At 45.0% G+C, this 21,017-nt stretch overlaps 1 protein-coding gene across 1 annotated transcript; it reads left to right on the forward strand.

The window, feature by feature from the left end:
• LOC120917093 lies at positions 1–19,071 on the forward strand. Its single transcript, XM_040328107.1, has 8 exons — positions 1–137; positions 2,759–2,897; positions 8,135–8,268; positions 9,852–9,984; positions 12,536–12,645; positions 13,941–13,973; positions 16,374–16,452; positions 18,704–19,071. The coding sequence occupies exons 1-8, from the start codon at positions 65–67 to the stop codon at positions 18,939–18,941; spliced, it is 939 nt and encodes a 312-aa protein (XP_040184041.1). The 5' UTR covers positions 1–64; the 3' UTR covers positions 18,942–19,071.
• The last annotated feature ends 1,946 nt before the right edge of the window (positions 19,072–21,017 follow it).

Genomic DNA, 21,017 nt, shown 5'->3' on the forward strand with positions numbered 1-21,017 from the left:
AGACACAGGTACGCTCCCTCGCTTGTCTTATCACACACCTAGGTTTTGGAGAGACACTGACAATATGCTTCAGCAAACTTTGTGTCTCTCTCTTCTTCTTGCCGTAATTGGGATATGTTCTACAGATGACATCCCAGGTAACAAAAACTTTATTCTTTTACATATATGTTTTCTGAGGATCTCTTCTTTGTGTATTGACTTACATCCTTATTCAAGGAAATCTATATTCAGGCAGCTTGTTTATCAAGCTAGGACTGGGGCATTAGGTTAAAAAAGCCTTTCTCAACCTCATTTAAAGGGGTTGTAAAGGTTCGTTTTTTATTTCCTAATAGGTTCCTTTAAGCTAGTGCATTGTTGGTTCACTTACCTTTTCCTTACATTTCCCTTCTAAATGTTTTTTTTCTTTGTCTGAATTTTTCACTTTTCTCACCTTAGCTATGACTAAGCAGTGCGAAACGCGTCAGCAGTTGGGTTTTATTTTACTTTGCTGTGACTTGTAGTGCTGTCCTTCTTTCAATAAAGGCTACAATTTGTTGAGAGTGCGGCTGTCCAGAGACAATTTTTGTTCCTGCTTTGAATTTCTCACTTCCTGTTCCTTTTCAGTAAGCTTACCCCCACCATCCGAGCCCTTCTGGCTGGGGGTTAGTCAGCATGCTCGCCCCCTCCCTTGGGACTACATCCCTGCGGGGAAATGCTGTCTCCCCTCAGAGATATAGTCCCAAGGGAGGGGGTGAGCACGCTGACTAACCCCCAGCCAGAATGACTCGGATGATGGGGGGCAAGTTTACTGAGCAGGAACAGGAAGTGAGACATTCAGACAAAGAAAAAAATAAATGTAGAAGGGAAATCTAAGGAAAAGGTAAGTGAGCCAACAATGCACTAGCTTAACCACTTAAGCCCCGGACCAATATGCTGCTAAATGCCCAAAGGCGTTTTTACAATTCGGCACTGTGTCGCTTTAACAGACAATTGCGTGGGCGTGCGACGTGGCTCCCAAACAAAATTGGCGTCCTTTTTTCCCCACAAATAGAGCTTTCTTTTGGTGGTATTTGATCACCTCTGCGGTTTTTATTTTTTGCGCTATAAACAAAAATAGAGCAACAATTTTGAAAAAAATTCAATATTTTTTACTTTTTTCTATAATAAATATCCCCCAAAAACATATATAAAAACATTTTTTTTCCTCAGTTTAGGCCGATACGTATTCTTCTACCTATTTTTGGTAAAAAAAATCGCAATAAGTGTTTATCGATTGGTTTGCGCAAAATTTATAGCGTTTAAAAAATAGGGGATAGTTTTTTTGCATTTTTATTATTTTTTTATTTTTTTACTACTATTGGCAGCGATCAGCGATTTTTTTCGTGACTGCGACATTATGGCGGATGCTTCGGACAATTTTGACACATTTTTGGGACCATTGTCATTTTCACAGCAAAAAATGCATTTAAATTGCATTCTTTATTGTGAAAATGACAGTTGCAGTTTGGGAGTTAACCACAGGGGGCGCTGTAGGAGTTGGGGTTTACCTAGTGTGTGTTTACAACTGTAGGGGGTGTGGCTGTAGGACTGACGTCATCGATCGAGTCTCCCTATAAAAGGGATCACTCGATCAATACGCCGCCACAGTGAAGCACGGGCAAGCCGTGTTTACACACGGCTCTCCCCGTTCTTCAGCTTCGGGGAGCGATCGCGACGGAGCGGCTATAAACGAATAGCCGCGCCGTCGTCCCGGATCGCTCCCCGCGGGAATCCGCCCGCAGCGCGGGGGGGGGGGTCCCGATCGGACCCCCCACCCGCTAGAAGGCAAGGACGTATATATACTCCCTTCTGCCTGTCCGTGCCATTTTGCGGACGTAAATAGTCGTGCGGCGGGCGTTAAGTGGTTAAAGGAACCTATTTAGAAACTACAAAACAAACCTTTACAACCCCTTTAATGTGGAGGGACCTTTTAAATAACTTTCCGTTCTCAAGAAACCCCTACTAACAATGACTATATCTATAGATCACCGTACATTAGCAAGATGGTCGAGAATACGCCTTACATTTGTGGCCAATGGGAACATTTCCTTCTGACAGATAGCCTGCCCTATAAGATCATTGTTGTCATTGGTTGATTATCTGAGATTTGAAAATTGCTCAAGGAACCCCTAGCAACCTCTGGAGGAACCCTAGGGTTCTATGGAACCCTGGATGAGAAAGGCTGGAGTAAAGCCTGACTTGAATTTTTTTTTAGTTGCTGGCCAGGTCGTATGGAGAGGCCTTTCATTACTTATGAGTGCCTATTGTTATTACAGTTGTATGGAATGGGTTTATACCTCAGTCAGACAGGGCTGTCTTAATGAGAGGGCACACCTGGACACTGCCCAGGGGCCCTAGCTGCATGGGGGGCCCCTGCACTTTCCACAAAGCAGCTGGTCCTTGAGCCCACGCTGCCCCGTAATTGGGGGCCCCATGATGGCACTGAGAGTGATAGATACACAGGGGAGGCAGTCTGCCTCCTACCTACTTGATGTGATGCGGCTCTGGCAGCGAAAGAGTTTAGGCCCTGTGTACGGCAAAAATGCTTCATATCCTATTCTGGTAAAAATGACAAATGTCAAAGATGAGAATTAGATGCATTGTAATGAATGACACTTCTATACAAAATGCACTGTAATGCTGTAAAATGTAGGCGGGCACGGGTGAGCAGGTCCCGATGGCTGTTTGGTGACTGTGACCATATAGGTGGCTTTATCGTTTCTTCATATCTGTGTTACAGTTATTTCTGGAGTGTTCATGCCGAACAACATCAATGTGGACTACGACGGGGCCAAAACCGCCTGTGCCATGCACTACAGCCGACTGGCGACTCTGGATGAAATTACTACAGCCTTCAAAAAAGGATATGAGTTCTGCAAGTAAGTATGAAAAATAAAACATGGTACCCTATGCAGATCATAAATTATATTGGTCATTGAAATTCGGATACATTTTTCGTTATTCAGAAATTCGGATGTATCCAAATCTCTGAATTACAATTATAACGAATTTCATCAATTCCAAAACAATGAATCGAAATTACGGACAAATAGCTGGATTCAGGATGGCGGGCGCATAGTTGCGGCGGCGTAGCGTATGGCATTTACACTACGCCGCCGTAAGTTAGCGAGGCAAGTACATGATTCACAAAGTACTTGCCTGCTAAGTTACGGCGGCGTAGCGTAAATCGGGCGGGCGTAAGGGCGCCTAATTCAAATTTAGCTGAGTGGGCGTGTTTTATAGTAATGGGGGGTGACCTTACGTGATTGACGTATTTTACGAACGGCGCATGTGCCGTCCACCTACATATCCCAGTGTGCATTGCGGCAATGTACGCCGCACGGTCCTATAGGTTTCGACGTGGACGTAAATGACGTAAATCCCTATTCACGGACGACTTACGCAAACAACGTAAAAATTTAGACGCGGGAACGACGGCCATACTTAACATTACTATTCCAGCTATTTGATGGAATAACTTTAGGCCTGATAATGCGTTACGTAAACGGCGTATCTGTTCGTGAATAGGCGTCTCTAGTGATTTACATATTCTACGCCGACCGCAATGGAAGCGCCACCTAGCGGTCAGCCTAAAAATTACACTTTAGGATACGACGGTGTAAGACACTTACGCCGCTCGTATCTGAGCCTAATTTAAGCGTATCTGTTTTCCGGAATACGCTTAAATTAGCGCTGCCGCAGATTCCGAGTTAGGTCGGCGTATCTACTGATACGCCGGCCTAACTCTATCTGAATCCACCTAAAAAATTTAATTTGAATAGTTTTAAAATCAAATAAAAATCAAATAAAGTAAATAAATAAAATAAAAATATAATAAAGTTCGAATTTGAATACTTTTCGAATCGAATTTATATACTTTTCAAATTAAATTTAAATTTCCGAAAGGAATAAAATAGAATAAAAAATATTATAATAGAAAATAAACTCGTAAGCTTAAAACTGTGAAACCATTTTTTAACGGAATAATATATTTTGCAGAGAGGCAGGGCTTCCGGTGGCCAGGTGGACCCATACTGGAAGTCATGAAAGTGAGTCAGTGTAGAACAGGATATTTGGATATCTGAAAAAAATCAGCACCCAGAGCGAGCTGATTAAAACAGGAAGGGGAGCACATGTGAAAAGAAAAGGGAGAAAAAGAAAAAGTAAGAGGCAGTTGTGAAGAGTAGAAGTAGGGGATCGACCGTCCAATGTACAGAAGAGGAGAGATGAGCTTCAGCGAGAGGGGTGGAGCCTCTAGCTCAAGGAATGTATCTCAAAGGTTCCGCCCAATTGCGAGACCCCTGAATATAGGCATCAGTATATACATTGGCCCAGATTCTCAAAGGGCTTACGACGGCGCAGCGCCATGTACGCCGTCGTAAGTCTTAATCTGGGCCGTCGTATCTATGCGACTGATTCTTAGAATCAGTTACGCATAGATATCCATTAGATCCGACAGGCGTAAGTCTCTTTTTTTTTTGTGCGCTAGGTGTCGCTTCCGTCGTTTTCCCCGTCGAGTATGCAAATTAGCTAGATACGCGAATTCCCGAATGTACGCGCGGCCGACGCAGTAAAGTTACGACGTTTACGTTAGGCTTGTCCCGGCGTAAAGTTGCCCCTGGGTATATGAGGCGCAACCAATGTTAAGTATGGCCATCGTTCCTGCGTCGAAATTTATAAATTTACGTTGTTTGCGGAAGTCGTCCGTGAATGGTGCTGGACGTAATTTACGTCCACGTCAAAACCAATGACGTCCTTGCGACGTCATTTAGAGCAATGCAAGCCGGGATATTTTAGGGACGGCGCATGCGCAGTTTGTTCGGCGCGGGGACGCGCTTCATTTAAATGAAACGCCCCCTACCCGCCGAATTTGAATTCTGCCGGGTGATTTACGTTACACCGCCGCAACTTTACACGCAAGTGCTTTGTGAATAAAGCGCTTGCCTGAAAAACCTTGCAGCGGCGTAACGTAAATCAGATACGTTACGCCCGCCCAGTTTTACGCCATTCTACGAGAATCTGGGCCAAAATGTTGCAATGGTCTCCAGGTGTCACTGAAGATCTCCTCCGTGTTGTGTAAAATCCTAAATGTCCCTGAGTTCATTGACTTTGGAAAACCACAAGGATTTCGACATTGGGTTCTCGGATCTCCAACATAGAGGGATGCATGCCTTAGCCTCATTCAATAACTGAATAGTGAGGGAGGGTTTATACTTCTTGATTGGATGTTCTCAAAGATGGAGCAGACAAGCTGCAGGGATCCCCTCCAAGTCGACGTTGGTCAAGTGCTTAACAGTACCAATCACCTCCCGCCAAAAGGGCCCCAATTTGGGACAATCACAAGAGATATGAAGCAATGTTCCCCCTGCATTGCCACATCGCCAACATGTACTGGGAACTTGAGGATAAAATCGGTGTAATGACAGGGGATGCATCGCGGAATCTAATCGAATCGTGATCTATCTATCTATCTATCTATCTATCTATCTATCTCTCTATCTCTCTATCTATCGTTTCAGTAGGGCATAGATTGGTGTCAATAGTTTATTTTAATTGTTTGTTTATTTTTACTCTTTTACAATTTTATTTTTTTATTATTATTTATTTACTTTTTTTTTTTTTACAATGTTTTTCATTTTTACATTTTTTTTTTTTTTTAGGAGTTCCATTGGGGGGGCTTTGGTGAAATATCAGGGATCCAAACAGACCCCTGATGTCTCACTTTGACACAGAGAAAGGGACTGAGGACAAAGATTCCTCAGTCTTTTTCTCTGCAGAAAAGCAGCAGGGGGAATCTGCGCAGCACAGGGTGATTAGCAGGGCAGGACTTAGGGTGGTGGGGGCCCCTGGGCTTGAGTGTTGAAGGGGCCCCCTGGAGCCGAGAATTGGGGGGGATCGAAGTTGTTGAGCGGGGGGGGGGGGGGCGAATTGAAGTTGTTGAGCGGGGGGGGAGCGCATTAAAGTTGTTGAGCGGGGGGGGATTTTGCAGTTGTTGAGGGGGGGAGTGCCTCTCACCTGTGCCAACAGCCGGGGCCACAGACTGTCATTAGCCCGGCTCTCGGCTATCTTCCCTTCAGCAGCCACAGTCCTCCACACACCACTCCAGTTCCTCCTGCTTCCGTGCTGCCTCCTCTTGCAGTGCGGGAAAATTAACCCTTTTGCGGGACTGCGGGAAGAAGCTGTCTGTGCGGGAAAGTCCCACAGAATCCGTGCGTGTTGGGAGGTATGCGCAGGGCCGCCATCAGGAATTTTGGGGCCCCTTGCACAGCTTAAGGCATGGGCCCCCTGAAGCAGAGAACCTAGGGGGGGTGGGGGTGCTGCCGCCTGAAATTGAGAAGCGTGGGGGCTGCCGCAAATTGAGAAGCGGGGGGGCCTTTACAAAAAAAAGAAGAAATAAAGAAGAAAACAAATATATATAAATATATGTAGCCATCCGGGGCCCTGGGGACCTCTGGGCCTTTTAATAAAAAGAAAAAATAAACCTCTGGGCCCTTTAATAAAAAAAAAAAAAAAACATTTATAAAAAAATACATAAAAAAAGGGAGGTTGCCAAACCCGGGGGCCCTGGGGACCTCTGGGCCCCTGGGAACCTCTGGGCCTTTTAATAAAAAATAAAAAAATAAACAAAAATAAAAAAATAAACATTTATAAAAAAAATAAAAAAGGGGGGGTTGCCACATGGGGCCCTGGGGACCTCTGAGCCCTTTAATAAAAAAAAAAATATATATATATAAAAAAAATGTAATTTTTTTTATAAAAAAATAAAAAAGGTGGGTTGCCATCCGGGGGCCCTGGAGACCCCTGGGCCCTTTAATAATAATAATAAAAAATATATATATATATATACATATATATATATTATATATATAAAAATAAAAAATATATAAAAAAAAACATTTTTTTACAAAAAATAAATAAAAAAAAAGGGGGGTTGCCATCCGGGGCCCTGGAGACCCCTGGGCCCTTTAATAATAATAATAAAATATATATATATATATAATATTATATATATAAAAATAAAAAATATATAAAAAAAAAACATTTTTTTACAAAAAATAAATAAAAAAAGGGGGGTTGCCGTCAGGGGCCCTGGGGACCTCCGGACCCCTAAAAAAAAAAAAAAAAAAAAAATTTTTTTTTTTTTTTTTTTTTTTTTTTTAAAGGGGGCCCCCTATTGGGTGGGGCCCCTGGGCTTGAGCCCAGTCAAGGCCAATGGTAAGTCCGGCCCTGGTGATTAGGGTGTGCCAAGGCACACCTGGCACACCCTGTGCGCATGCCTATGCCTATACAGTCAAGCTCAGACTGGAGAGGGAGAAGCAGCACAAAGAACCAGGAAGTAGGAAAATGGTGATAGGAATAGAGATCACAGAGGAGCTCAAGAGTCTGTTGCATCACCTTTCACTGTCCAGTCACAGGTTGGGGGGGGGGGGGCTGGACAATAGCTGTGGGTCCTACTAGTCCATAGCTCCCAACTGTCCCTGATTTCGAGGGACTGTCCCTGATTTGGAGCAATGTCCCTCTGTCCCTCATTCCTCCTCATTTGTCCCTCATTTTGATCTGATCTATATAGATGTATGTAAAATGCACTTTTTATCTATCAAAAAGTGTTTCCCAGCGCTAAACCTTTCATCTGATTTCTAAATTGCTGCATTTGTAAATTCTAAAAGCCAATATAAAGGAATAGTAGTGGTAAAAAAAGCACTTGTGGGTTTAACCAATCTTGTTGTTTTGTTCAATATTCCTTTAAGGGGGCGTGGCAAGGGGTGTGTCCTATGCCTGCATACTTTTTCTGATAGGTGTCCCTCATTCCCATCTCAAAAAGTTAGGAGGTATGCTAGTCTGCACCCAGGGAAAAAAATCAGGTCTCCTGTCCTGCCAGAGAGACAGAACGGTGTTATGTGGCAGAGCTGTGTAAATCATAGAACTGAATGGACAAAAATACAAATACTTTGGCAGGTAACATGGCTCACTTTTATGTATTACACCTATGAATTAAGTTTTTTTATGGGGGTCTGCTTTACTAATTGTTCGGGGTGTCAGTGTTCCTGTTTAGTTAAAAACATGATGCAGAATGGAGGAACACTAATAAAAATATATTGATTTCCCTTTTACCCAGGTGGGGCTGGATAGTTGAGCACAGGCTGGTCATGCTGCGGTTGACCCCCTTCGAACCCTGCGCTGGCTACAACATGGGAGTTTTAATAAAAGACTGTCCGCTCATATATTCGGTTTTCTGCGCAGATGGAGGTGGTGAGTTTCTGAAGAATAGACTGACATGCTACTAAACTCCTTATAGGTGTGCCTTGATGATTGGCATGGCGGAGAAGTAGATGGAAAAACTGTAGCTGTGTAATGTATAGGCCAGGGGTATCCAAACCTTCTAAACAAAGGGCCACTTTACTGTCCTTCAGAATTTAGATGGGCCTGACTGTGGCCAGTGGGAGTACAAAATGCGGCATGCCCCACCATCAACTGGAATAGACAATATCTCAAGCTTGGTGATCAATGGGAGTTAGGCTGCATTCACACCTGAGCGACAAAACGCCCGACGCCGGACGCTTCTGTCGCTCGAGGGGAGAATTCCCATTGCTGTCTATGGAGATGGTTCACATCTCATAGACGCCGAACGCCTGTCGCCTGAAAAAAAGTCCCGGACCCTTTTTTTCAGGCGACATAGGCGTTTTCCCATTGACAGCAATGGGAAGACTTTGAGAAAAAAAAAAGTGAAAGTTTTGTACTCGCGGCAAAATACGCCGCTACACGCGAACGCGGCTGTCGCTCAGATGTGAATGGGGTCTAAGGGTGACCACATTTCCAAACGACCATTCAGGGACACCCTCCCTTCCCAAAAATCAGCTTGTGGTGTAACGAATCACGGCTCAGTGGTTGGACACAAGAGGCGGGATTTATGATTTCTCCAATCACAAGCAGGGGGCGGGGTCTGTGCTCCTCCAGGCATTCCCGGCCAGGACAAGTACTGTCAGTGAGTAAAGCGGTGATGTGGCGGCCTTTTTTGAAGGCATCAGATTGGCCCGGGGGGTGGCTGTGTCGGTTTCATTCTGGGACACTGTATTGTCCTGGAATGAATGTGCCCGGGACAGACCTGCAAAATGCATGATTGTCCCGGGCAATCCGGAACACGTGGTCACCCTAATGGGAGTAAAAAACATTGCATAGCGTCAGTAGGAGGGAGGAATAGTGCCCCATCAATGGGAAAAATAATGCCAAATTGTTTATATCAGTAGGAGGAACAGTGCCCCATCATTGGTGTCAGTAGAAGGAATAGTGCTCCATTGTTGATATTATGGTTAATATCAACAATGGAGCACTATTCCTTCAGCCCCGGGGGATTCGGCTGCCCAATGACCGGGCCATTTTTTGCGATTCGGCACTGCATAATTCTAACTCACAAACGATGACGCGGCGACGTCCGCGACCCTGGAAGGTCAATGCTTCCATGCATGAGTCGAATCACTTTGACGCATGCGAGGGCTATCGGCCAAGCGGACATGTCCGGTGAGTCGTACAGACGACCGAACATGTCCGACGGACAGGCTTCCAGCGGACATGTTTCTTAGCATGCTAAGAAACATTTGTCCGCTGGAAACCTGTCCGATCCGCCGGAAAATTGTCCGGTCGGCCGTACACACGACCGAACATGTCCGCGGAAACTGGTCCGCCGGACCAGTTTCAGCGGACATGTTCGGTCGTGTGTACGAAGGCCTTACAAGACACTTCCAATCAGGACTTGAATATACCGCTTCTGTGAAAGAGGGCATTACTTCAACAATATACGTGGAACTCACTTTATCCTTTGATTCTTTTTTACTCAGGTTCAATAACTGTCGCTGCTATAAAGAACAGAGTCCCTTCATATGAAAATGCCAGCTTGGCCTGTATGGACATTGGCTCAGTAGCCACACAGAAGCAAATTGTGGACAAGATCACAAACATACCAGACAACACGTATGTCTCACAGATAATTGGCCCCTCCACTCTTCTTTACTTTGGTTTACAAAGGGGGAACTATCATTTTTGTGACCCAGAGTTACATTTTCGTTATGCCCTTATTTCTGTCTGTGACCCCCCATTGGGAAGTTCTTTTCTTCACTTCCTGTAGCTGTGACTCCAGGAAAATAAATGGGGGTAGCAGTTGTTAACAGGTCAAGGCAAGGGCATAGACGGCATTTAAAAACATTGCCCAACAGAAACCATTCTGGGTTTGTGGATGGGTTTCTGTTTTTGTCTGTCTACCTTCGTTATTGGTGGATGTGTTATGTGCAGGAACAATGGTGACCTCAATATCTGACAAATGCCACAGGCTTTTCTTTTGTCTTTGAGCATTGCCTATCTGTTGTCCGTCAGCTTGAAAAAAATGGCGCAGACCAGGGCTGAGCAGACGGGTAGACGGAGGAGCAAAGACAACATGCTCTACTGCAAATTTCCTGGGAGACTGGAAACTGCTGCTCTGGCCAAAATGCCTTTAAATGTAGCAATAATCCTCTGATACAATGAAGCTGGCTACTCTGTAACATCCATTGTGACAATTCTTTATTGGCTAACGCGTTTCGTCAGAAGCCTTATGCTGCGTACACACGACCGTTTTTCATGACAAAATTTAAAATTAAAAATTTTTAAATTGGTCAAGAAAAACGACCGTGTGTAGGCTCCAGAGCATTTTTATCAAGAGAAAAATGGGCGTTAAAAATTTAGAACATGCTCTATTTTTTCTTGTCGTTTTTCACATCGTGAACGACGATCGTGTGTAGACTTTAACAAGGGGGAAAAAAACGTGCACGCTCAGAAGTTATAAGACGGGAGCGCTCGGTCTGGTAAAACTAGCATTCGTAATGGAGATAGCACATTCGTCACGCTTTAACAGACTGAAAAGCACGAAGACTGAAAAGCGCGAATCGTCTCTCACCAAACTTTTACTAACACGAAATCGGCAAAAGCAGCCCCAAGGGTGGCGCCATCCGAATGGAACTTCCCCTTTAGAGTGCCGTCGTACGTGTTGTACGTCACCGCGCTTTGCTCGAGCAAAAACTTATTTTTTTTCAATGACATGAATAACGGTCGTGTGTACGCGGCATTACTCATTGCATGTCTGTACATACATGTACTGAGCAAGGCTTTGTCCAAAACGCTTGGGCGTTTTATTACTGTATCCTGCTATGCAGTCAATAAAGAATTGTCGCAATGGATGTTACCAAGTAGCCGGCTTCATTTTATTCGAGGTTAGACAGGCGCTTCAGTGGGAGGGGGTGATAATAGGGGCAGCTCATGGAAAAAAGGGAAGGGGGGAAGGTTGGCACTTAGGGCCAGATTCACAGAAGAGATACGCCGTCGTATCTCTGTGATCCGCCCGTCCTAACTATGCGACTGATTCATAGAATCAGTTACGCATAGCTAGCCCTAAGATCCGACAGGTGTAATTGAATTACACTGTGGGATCTTAAGGATGCAATTCTAGGCCGGCCGCTAGGTGGCGAGGCCCTTGCGGTCGGCGTAGAATATGAAAATGACTAGTTACGGCAATTCCCGAACGTCCGCGCTGCCCGTCGATCTAACTTTACGTAGTTTCCGTTGAGTTACGCCGCGTAAAATTAGGGCTGATCCCTAGTTGTTCTAAGCCATGTTAAGTATGGCCGTCGTTCCCGCGTCGAAATTTAAAAGACCACGTTGTTTGCGTAAGTCGTCCGTGAATGGCGCTGGACGCTATTTACGTTAACATCTAAACAAATAACGTCCGTGCGACGTCATTTAGCGCAATGCACGTCGGGTAATTTACCCGACGGAGAATGCGCAGTACGTTCGGCGCGGGAACGCGCCTAATTTAAATGGTGCCCGCCCCATTTGAATTGGGCGGGCCTGCGCCGAGCGCATTTACGTTAAACCGCTGCAAGTTTACAGGAAAGAGTTTTGAGAATCAGGCACTTGCGCTGTAAACCTGCGGCGGTGTAACGTAAATCAGATACGTTACGCATCCGTGGAGCAACGTAATTGTATCTGAATCTGGCCCTTAGTTCTTTTTGTCCCGGTTGCTCAAGGGCCTTGTCTTGCCAATGGCACATACAATAAACCTGTCATGGTTCTAGGAAACAAATTATTATTATTACCAGTATTATTTTTATACAGGATTTATATAGTGCCAACAGTTTGCGCAGTGCTTTATAATGTAGAAGAGGAGGCTACAATTACAATATAGTTCAATACAGAAGGGCCTATAAATTTGATCATAGTTTGGTTCAAATTTGGTTCTTCCAAAGCCAGGAAACCAAAAAGAAATGATGCACAGTCCATATTATCCACCCCTCGATTGCAGTCTATATATAACTGTGGTGGCAACTTTCTTGGTATAGGAGGTCTCAAGCGTGACCCCTGACATTACCATAGGGCTGCAAGCAGCGCCCAAGGGACCTACAACTCCCCACACGTTACAATCTGAATGTGCAATCTGTGATGGTTTTTTAAATTTTTTTTACTAATCTTTCCACACTGATTTTTTTCTTTATAGCGTGGCCTGGTACAACTGGGGAGTTGGAGAAGTTAAGAACAACGTTTTTGCGCCCAGTGTGTGCAATGATACAGCGAGCACGGCATCTGCCTTCTGCTACAACCCGTCCTGTAAGTATAGTACAAAAACACTACGCTAACCAAACAGGCTAATTAAAATAACAAATTGGTCAATGATAAACCAGAAGGCTGCAATTAGGTGGGAATTAAACACAGTGTCCCGGATTCAGATAGGAGATAAGACAGCGTATCTCCTGATTATATTGTATTATAATGTCCATCTATTATAATGGAAACTCACACCAGTTCTGTGTAGAGTTATGTACAGACCACTACAATAGCAGCAAGGGGGCATCACAGTCACTATGTGCAGCAGGGTCTGGAAGGGTGGCCAGATATTTGAAATTTGTTCACCTTTTAATTTTCATGAAAAGGTGAACTTACCCTTTAAAGAGTCCATAGCCTCCAACTACAGTACTCGGCCCCGCCCCTCGCATCATTGGAGTTGATTGACAGCAGCGCAAGCCAATGGCTGCGATGCTATCAATCTATCCAATGAAGAGCTGAGAAGAGTCAAGAAGCCTGGGCCGAGAAGCCAGCGCGTTTGACGCAGGACTTTCGAGGGCTCAGGTAAGTAAATGGGGGGGGGGGGGGGGCTGGAGGCAGTAGTGTTTTTAGGTTTTGTGCTGCCCTAGGCCTGACTAAACTCGTGCACCCGCTAATTTAAATATGAGCCACCCCTTCCTGTCAAGGCCACACCCCTTGCTGTTTAAGACCCGCCTAGTTCTTAGGGCCTGGGGGGGGGGGGGCTATGGAGTCCCTTAATTTTCATAGATTTCCTCTCACTTTCTGTTTGGCTATGGGGCAGGAAGTGAAGGGAAATCTCTGCAATGGGACAGGGATGGTAAAAAATAAACTGACAGGGGCTATAACCCTCCCTTACTCTATCCAAAATGAAAAAAATAAAAAGTATTCATATAGTTCTACTTTAAGCACAAATTTCCAATAATTTTATGGAAAGGACTAAGAAGATATAACCATGCCAATGGTGCAGCAGAAAACATATAGCACAGTGAGGAAGGTTTGTGGTCCAGGATGATAGGACAGTCAAAATTAGAAGCGCCGCGCCCCCATAGTTGCGGAATGCTGGCTGCCTGCACTAGACTAATTTGCCTCTCTGCCCAGTCCACCCCATAAGACTGGCGCTAGGATGCATTAAGGTGAAAAAACGGGAAGCTTTACAACCCCTTTAGTATATATGAATGTGAGTTAGAGACATTAGATTGTAAGCTCCTTGAGGGCAGGGACTGATGTGAATATACAATATATATGTATAGCGCTGCGTAAATTGTTGGCGCTATGTAAGTACCTGTAAATAATAAATCATTTATTGTGTTTCTTTGCAGTGGCAGATGTCATCATTAACAAGGATGACCGAAGTAAGCATTTATTTTAATTATTACTGTTTATCTACCATCTGATGTGTAGGGCTGGTAGGACACAGCGCTGGCTAAATGTTCGCAGCACCACAAGCTATTATCCTAGGCCGCCGCCGGGTGGACCAGCATGGCCGCCTAGCTCCCGGAGAGACAACCATCTTGGTCCACCCGGCGGCGGCCTAGGTGAGCCTAGAGCGGCGCGCTGACGTCATCACTTGGCCTCAACTGCTCGTGTTCGGCCGGCTTCTCTGGTAAGACTAAGCAAGCACTAATCTTCCTATTCAGTGGGGGAGATGTGGACCATATTACATTGGTGGAGATGTCTGTGGATATTACAGTGGGGAGATGTCTGTGGATATTACAGTGGGGGAGATGTCTGTGGATATTACAGTGGGGGAGATGTCTGTGGATATTACAGTGGGGGGAGATGTCTGTGGATATTACATTGGTGGAGATGTCTGTGGATATTACATTGGTGGAGAGTTCTGTGGATATTACAGTGGGGGAGATGTCTGTGGATATTACAGTGGGGAGATGTCTGTGGATATTACAGTGGGGGAGATGTCTGTGGATATTACAGTGGGGGAGATGTCTGTGGATATTACAGTGAGGGAGATGTCTGTGGATATTACAGTGGGGGAGATGTCTGTGGATATTACAGTGGGGGAGATGTCTGTGGATATTACAGTGGGGGAGATGTCTGTGGATATTACAGTGGGGGAGATGTCTGTGGATATTACAGTGGGGGAGATGTCTGTGAATATTACGGTGGGGGAGATGTCTGTGAATATTACGGTGGGGGAGATGTCTGTGAATATTACGGTGGGGGAGATGTCTGTGAATATTACAGTGGGGGAGATGTCTGAATATTACAGTGGGGGAGATGTCTGTGAATATTACAGTGGGGAGATGTCTGTGGATATTACAGTGGGGGAGATGTCTGTGGATATTACAGTGGAGGAGATGTCTGTGGATATTACAGTGGGGGAGATGTCTGTGGATATTACAGTGGGGGAGATGTCTGTGGATATTACAGTGGGGGAGATGTCTGTGAATATTACGGTGGGGGAGATGTCTGTGGATATTACAGTGGGGAGATGTCTGTGGATATTACAGTGAGGGAGATGTCTGTGGATATTACAGTGAGGGAGATGTCTGTGGATATTACAGTGGGGGAGATGTCTGTGGATATTACAGTGGGGGAGATGTCTGTGGATATTACAGTGGGGGAGATGTCTGTGGATATTACAGTGAGGGAGATGTCTGTGGATATTACAGTGGGGGAGATGTCTGTGGATATTACAGTGGGGGAGATGTCTGTGGATATTACAGTGAGGGAGATGTCTGTGGATATTACAGTGGGGAGATGTCTGTGGATATTACAGTGGGGAGATGTCTGTGGATATTACAGTGGGGAGATGTCTGTGGATATTACAGTGGGGGAGATGTCTGTGGATTACAGTGGGGAGATGTCTGTGGATATTACAGTGGGGGAGATGTCTGTGGATATTACAGTGGGGAGATGTCTGTGGATATTACAGTGGGGGGGAGATGTCTGTGGATATTACAGTGGGGGGGAGATGTCTGTGGATATTACAGTGGGGGGAGATGTTTGTGGATATTACAGTGGGGAGATGTCTGTGGATATTACAGTGGGGAGATGTCTGTGGATATTACAGTGGGGGAGATGTCTGTGGATATTACAGTGGGGGAGATGTCTGTGGATATTACAGTGGGGAGATGTCTGTGGATATTACAGTGGGGGAGATGTCTGTGGATATTACAGTGGGGGAGATGTCTGTGGATATTACAGTGGGGGAGATGTCTGTGGATATTACAGTGGGGGAGATGTCTGTGGATATTACAGTGGGGGAGATGTCTGTGGATATTACAGTGGGGGAGATGTCTGTGGATATTACAGTGGGGGAGATGTCTGTGGATATTACAGTGGGGGAGATGTCTGTGGATATTACAGTGGGGGAGATGTCTGTGGATATTACAGTGGGGGAGATGTCTGTGGATATTACAGTGGGGGAGATGTCTGTGGATATTACAGTGGGGAGATGTCTTGTCAGAATTTCCGGTCGTGTGTACGCGGCACAAGTGTATTAGTAGGGATGTCATAGACCAGACAACAGGCAATTGCAGGCGGGTCAGTAAGTAGAGCTTGGAATTTTCCTTGGATTTTTCCTTGGCCTTTTTTTGACAGCCTAAGAGAGGACAGTCTTGGGGAACCAGTCACCCCGCATGAGGGTATTACTCATTTTTTCTCCACCCCTAGACCTAATGAGCATTTAACCCTTAGAGTAGGAGGGCTCTTATGCAAGGGTAGTTTTTTTTTCTTGTGCTCGGAATTTAGCTTTTACCTGTACTGAGCTTTCTACTATGTATCATTTGCAGCCTGGAAGGTAATCGTCATGGCATGCTTGCTGAGCCTGATCTTCATAGTATTGCTGTTTGCAGCAGTGTTCATGAAGGGGTAAGTTTTTCACATATTTCCACAACCAATAGAGTCTATGAACTGTTTTGCCGAAAAAACAAACAAATGTCTGTTTCCAAGTTTGTGAAGCCAAGGGTATTGGCAGAATTAAAAGTTCAACTCCCGTCTCCAGCCCTAACTTTTTTGTTTGTTTAGTTTTGGATAGAGTGGGCCAGTTTAGAGTGGGTCTGTCGGGTTTTTATCTGTGTCACTGTCGGGGAGGTGTTACTACATTCGCTGTGCCCAGAGAGACCCAAATCCAACATGTAAATTGCCGCAAAATTAGTAGAAATCCCACTTTTGTTAGTTGTTACTTGAACAGGTCTCCCCATTGGAAGATTTTGTCTTTTTTTGGGGGGGGGGGCGTTCTATTACACCTATGAGGGGAGCAGCAGGGTAAGTCCACTCACGTAATGTTGTAGAAGAGTCCCTTGCAAGTCCCATTACAATTACAGGAGGCTAGCTGCACCCATGCTTACTTTCAGATGTTCCAGTGCATTAGGGTTGTGCCTTTACCCTTTGGGGGTTGTTCCTCCAGCACACATTTTCCTCACAGTAAATCAACCACAATGAGGCATTGAAAGATTTCTTCTCCTTTTGTTTGGGGTTTCATCCCACCTATGAGGGGAGCAGTGGGGTTAGTCCACCCACTACTGCTGTTGTACAAGAGTCCCTTGCAAGTCCCAACACAGTTGCAGAGATTAGCTCCACCCATGCTTACTTGGCATCTATTCCAGTGCTTGAGGGTTGTGCCTCCGCCCTTTGGGGGTTGTTCCTCTATTGGAGTCCCTTGCAAGTCCCAACACAGTTGCAGGGATTAGCTCCACCCATGCTTACTTGGCATCTATTCCAGTGCTTGAGGGTTGTGCCTCGGCCCTTTGGGGGTTGTTCCTCTATTGGAGTCCCTTGCAAGTCCCAACACAGTTGCAGGGATTAGCTCCACCCATGCTTACTTGGCATCTATTCCAGGGCTTGAGGGTTGTGCCTCCGCCCTTTGGGGGTTGTTCCTCAATTGGAGTCCCTTGCAAGTCCCAACACAGTTGCAGGGATTAGCTCCACCCATGCTTACTTGGCATCTATTCCAGTGCTTGAGGGTTGTGCCTCCGCCCTTTGGGGGTTGTTCCTCTATTGGAGTCCCTTGCAAGTCCCAACACAGTTGCAGGGGGTTAGCTCCACCCATGCTTACTCGGCATCTATTCCAGGGCTTGAGGGTTGTGCCTCCGCCCTTTGGGGGTTGTTCCTCTATTGCACATTTTCCTCACAGGGAATCAATGACAAAGAGGATGTTTAGTTTAAAGTGGCTGTAAACTCTAAAAAAGAATGTACCTTAATTTATTCCCTGCATTAAATCGTTTGTTACTGCAACACTTCATGTGCCTGCTGTACCGTGTACTTGTATGGGAAAGTACCCTGTTCTCTTTGTATTGATTCCTTTGTGCGAAATCTCTGGTGTTCCTGCTAGTCCACTTCATTTCCTATTAAAAGCTGACCACACCAGGCAGGAGAGCACACCATGGTCAGTTCTCCAGCTATGCTGGGAACTCAGTGTGCTCTCCTCCAGTTGATCAGACTTGTCTTTACACCCCCCCCCCCTGCTGCACAGCCATTAACTGGCAAGCTCAGTGTGCTGTGGCTTCACCTCTCTCTTGCTCTTATGTAGCTGAGAACAGAGGGAATGTGATCACTTACAAAAAAGGAAAAAAAGGGATTATAATTTTTTTTTTATATTTATACAAAAACATTTTGCCTTTCTATTTTAAACCGAATGGGTTGTTTTACAAGGTGATTGGTTACAATCACTTTAAGGTAAAACATGTTTCAGGATGTGTATCGCCCCCTCACAACTCCTCCTTATACTCACCTGAGTCCTTACTCGATCCAGTGCTGTGGCGGTTTGTTGCGGCTCTTTTTTCTTCCTGCTTTCACAGGCTTTGCTAAAAGCAGCAGGTGCCACTGGCTCTCGCTGCTGTCAGTCAAGTCATGACTAGGGGCTGGGGAGTGGTGCCAAGCCTGGCTGTCTGTGTCTATAGAAGCAGGCAGAGGGGCTTTGGATCAAGCCCACAGGTGTGCCCTAATAGGAAGGGGCTTCATAATATGGGCCCACTGAGAAGCCAGAAGCACTGGTGGGGGACCCGAGAAGAGGAGGATCTGAGCTGCTCTGTGCAATACCATTGCACAGAGCAGATAAGAATATTATGTTTGTTATTTAAAAATAACGGTACGATCATTTTAATTTAATTTCTGCTTTCAGGAACAAGTTTATCTGCTGCATGGGGCCAAAGAGGACCGAGCCGCAAGACGTCGTCCAGTCTCCAGTACCCACCTGGAACAATACGGGCATCTATCGACGCATTAGCGTGGCCAACAAGGGAGTGCTATATGACAACCTCAGCAACGTAGATAAACGAGTATCTGCCCTTCGCCCAGAAATGAACCTCTACAAGACCCACTACACAAACATGGGCTTTGACACCACTGGAGAAGAATGAGGGGGGGTCAATGAACGTCTTATGAGGGGTTCCTGGTTTCAAGACCTTTGCTGTACAGTATCACCTTCAACTCCTTATTATCTTTTTTTATTCACATGAACAGTCCAAGAAAAGCTTCAATTTTCAGTCCTATTGGAGTGGTGAACTTCCCTTATGACTTTTATAGGAAGAAAATAAATAGGAGATTTAGGAGCCCCTAATGGGTCTCTGTCGATCAGAGGTGTGTGTAGAATGGATGCTCTGATGCCTTCTCAGCCTTAAAAAAAATTTGTTAAAGAGCCATCAGTCATACTCATTAACCACTTCAGCCCCGAAACCATTTCGCTGGTCAAAGACCAGGCCACTTTTTGCGATTTGCCACTGCGTCGCTTTAACTGACAATTGCGCGGTCGTGCGACGTGGCTCCCAAACAAAATTTACGTCCTTTTTTCCCCCACAAATAGAGCTGCTGCCTGCCACCTATATGGGGAGGTAGGGGTGGGTAGTGCCCCCCAAAATAAAATCCAGGTACTGGCTTGTGGCATGTGTAGTCTAAGCCTAGGACATCCTGTTGGCTTCTGGTGATAATTTCCCAACATCCTAATTAAAGTAGTATTAAACGTCGAATCAAACATTTATTATATTGCAGCTCACCAATTCTTAGATGCGACGGCTGCATTCGTTTTCTTTTTTAGACGGACTTTCTTCTATTTTCATCTGGTGATCCACCCAGTAGAATTCCCGAACGTACGCGCGGTCGACGCAGTGAAGTTACGACGTTTACGTTAGATTTGCGCGGCGTAAAGTTGCCCCTGCTATATGAGGGGCAACCAATGTTAAGTATGCCCGTCGTTCCCGCGTCGAAATTTAAAAATTTACGTTGTTTGCGTAAGTCGTCCGTGAATGGGGTTGGACCCCATTTACGTTCACGTCGAAACCAATGACATCCTTGCGACGTCATTTAGCGAAATGCACGTCGGGAAATTTTAGGGACGGCGCATGCGCATTATGTTCGGCGTGGGAACGCGCTTAATTTAAATGCTATACGCCCCCTACCCGGCTAATTTGAATTAGGCGGGCTTGCGCCGGGTGATTTACGCTACGCCACCACAACTTTACAGGCAAGTTCTTTGTGAATAAAGCACTTGCCTGTAAAACTTGCGGCGGCGTAACGTAAAGCACATACGTTACGCCCGCACAGTTTTACACTCAGATACGAGAATCTGGGCCAAATTCAGCAATCACATCTAATGATTGGTAAGCTGCAATATATTACAGTTTTGGTTTTAGGTTTAATATCGCTTTATACATGAAATGCTGGTTAAAGTAATGAACGGTGACTATATTTTATTTATTGATTTATTTATAACTACAAGAAGAATTAAGCTCTTGGATATATTTTGCTGTATCTACGTTTTTTTTTGTGTGTAATACATGTATGATCTGTTAGATCACTGCATATAGTTTTCTTGTGACTTACTGTATATGTAAATAATAAATCTTTTCTATCGTTATTATACCCGGCGTTAGTTGTATTCTATCAAAGAGGGGAAAATGTCAGCTCTGCCCATCCAATGTGGAAATTGAAGATATTTATATATTACAGGTATTTATACAGCAACAACCTGTGCTTCCCGGGTGCACCAAAACACTTATGCCGCGTACACACGATCATTTTTTAGTATGAAAAAAACGCTGTTTTTCAAAAACGTCATTTAGAATGATGGTGTGTGGGCCTCACATCATTTTTCAGGTTCTGAAAAAAGACAAAAAAAAATTCAAACATGCTGCATTTTTTAACGTAGTTTTAAACTATGTCGTTTTTCGGGTTGTAAAAAATGGTCGTGTGTGGCCTAAACAACGAAAAAAACCCGCGTATGCTCAGAAGCAAGTTATGAGACGGGAGCGCTCGTTCTGGTAAAACTACCGTTCGTAATGGAGTAAGCACATTCATCACGCTGTAACAGACAGAAAAGCGCAAATCGTCTTTTACTAACACGGAATCAGCTAAAGCAGCCCAAAGGGTGGCGCCATCCGCATGGAACTTCCCCTTAATAGTGCCGTTGTACGTGTTGTACGTCACCGCGCTTTGCTAGA

The sequence above is a fragment of the Rana temporaria genome, chromosome 11, assembly GCF_905171775.1.
Source record: "Rana temporaria chromosome 11, aRanTem1.1, whole genome shotgun sequence".
In the NCBI taxonomy this organism is placed as follows: Eukaryota; Metazoa; Chordata; class Amphibia; order Anura; family Ranidae; genus Rana; species Rana temporaria.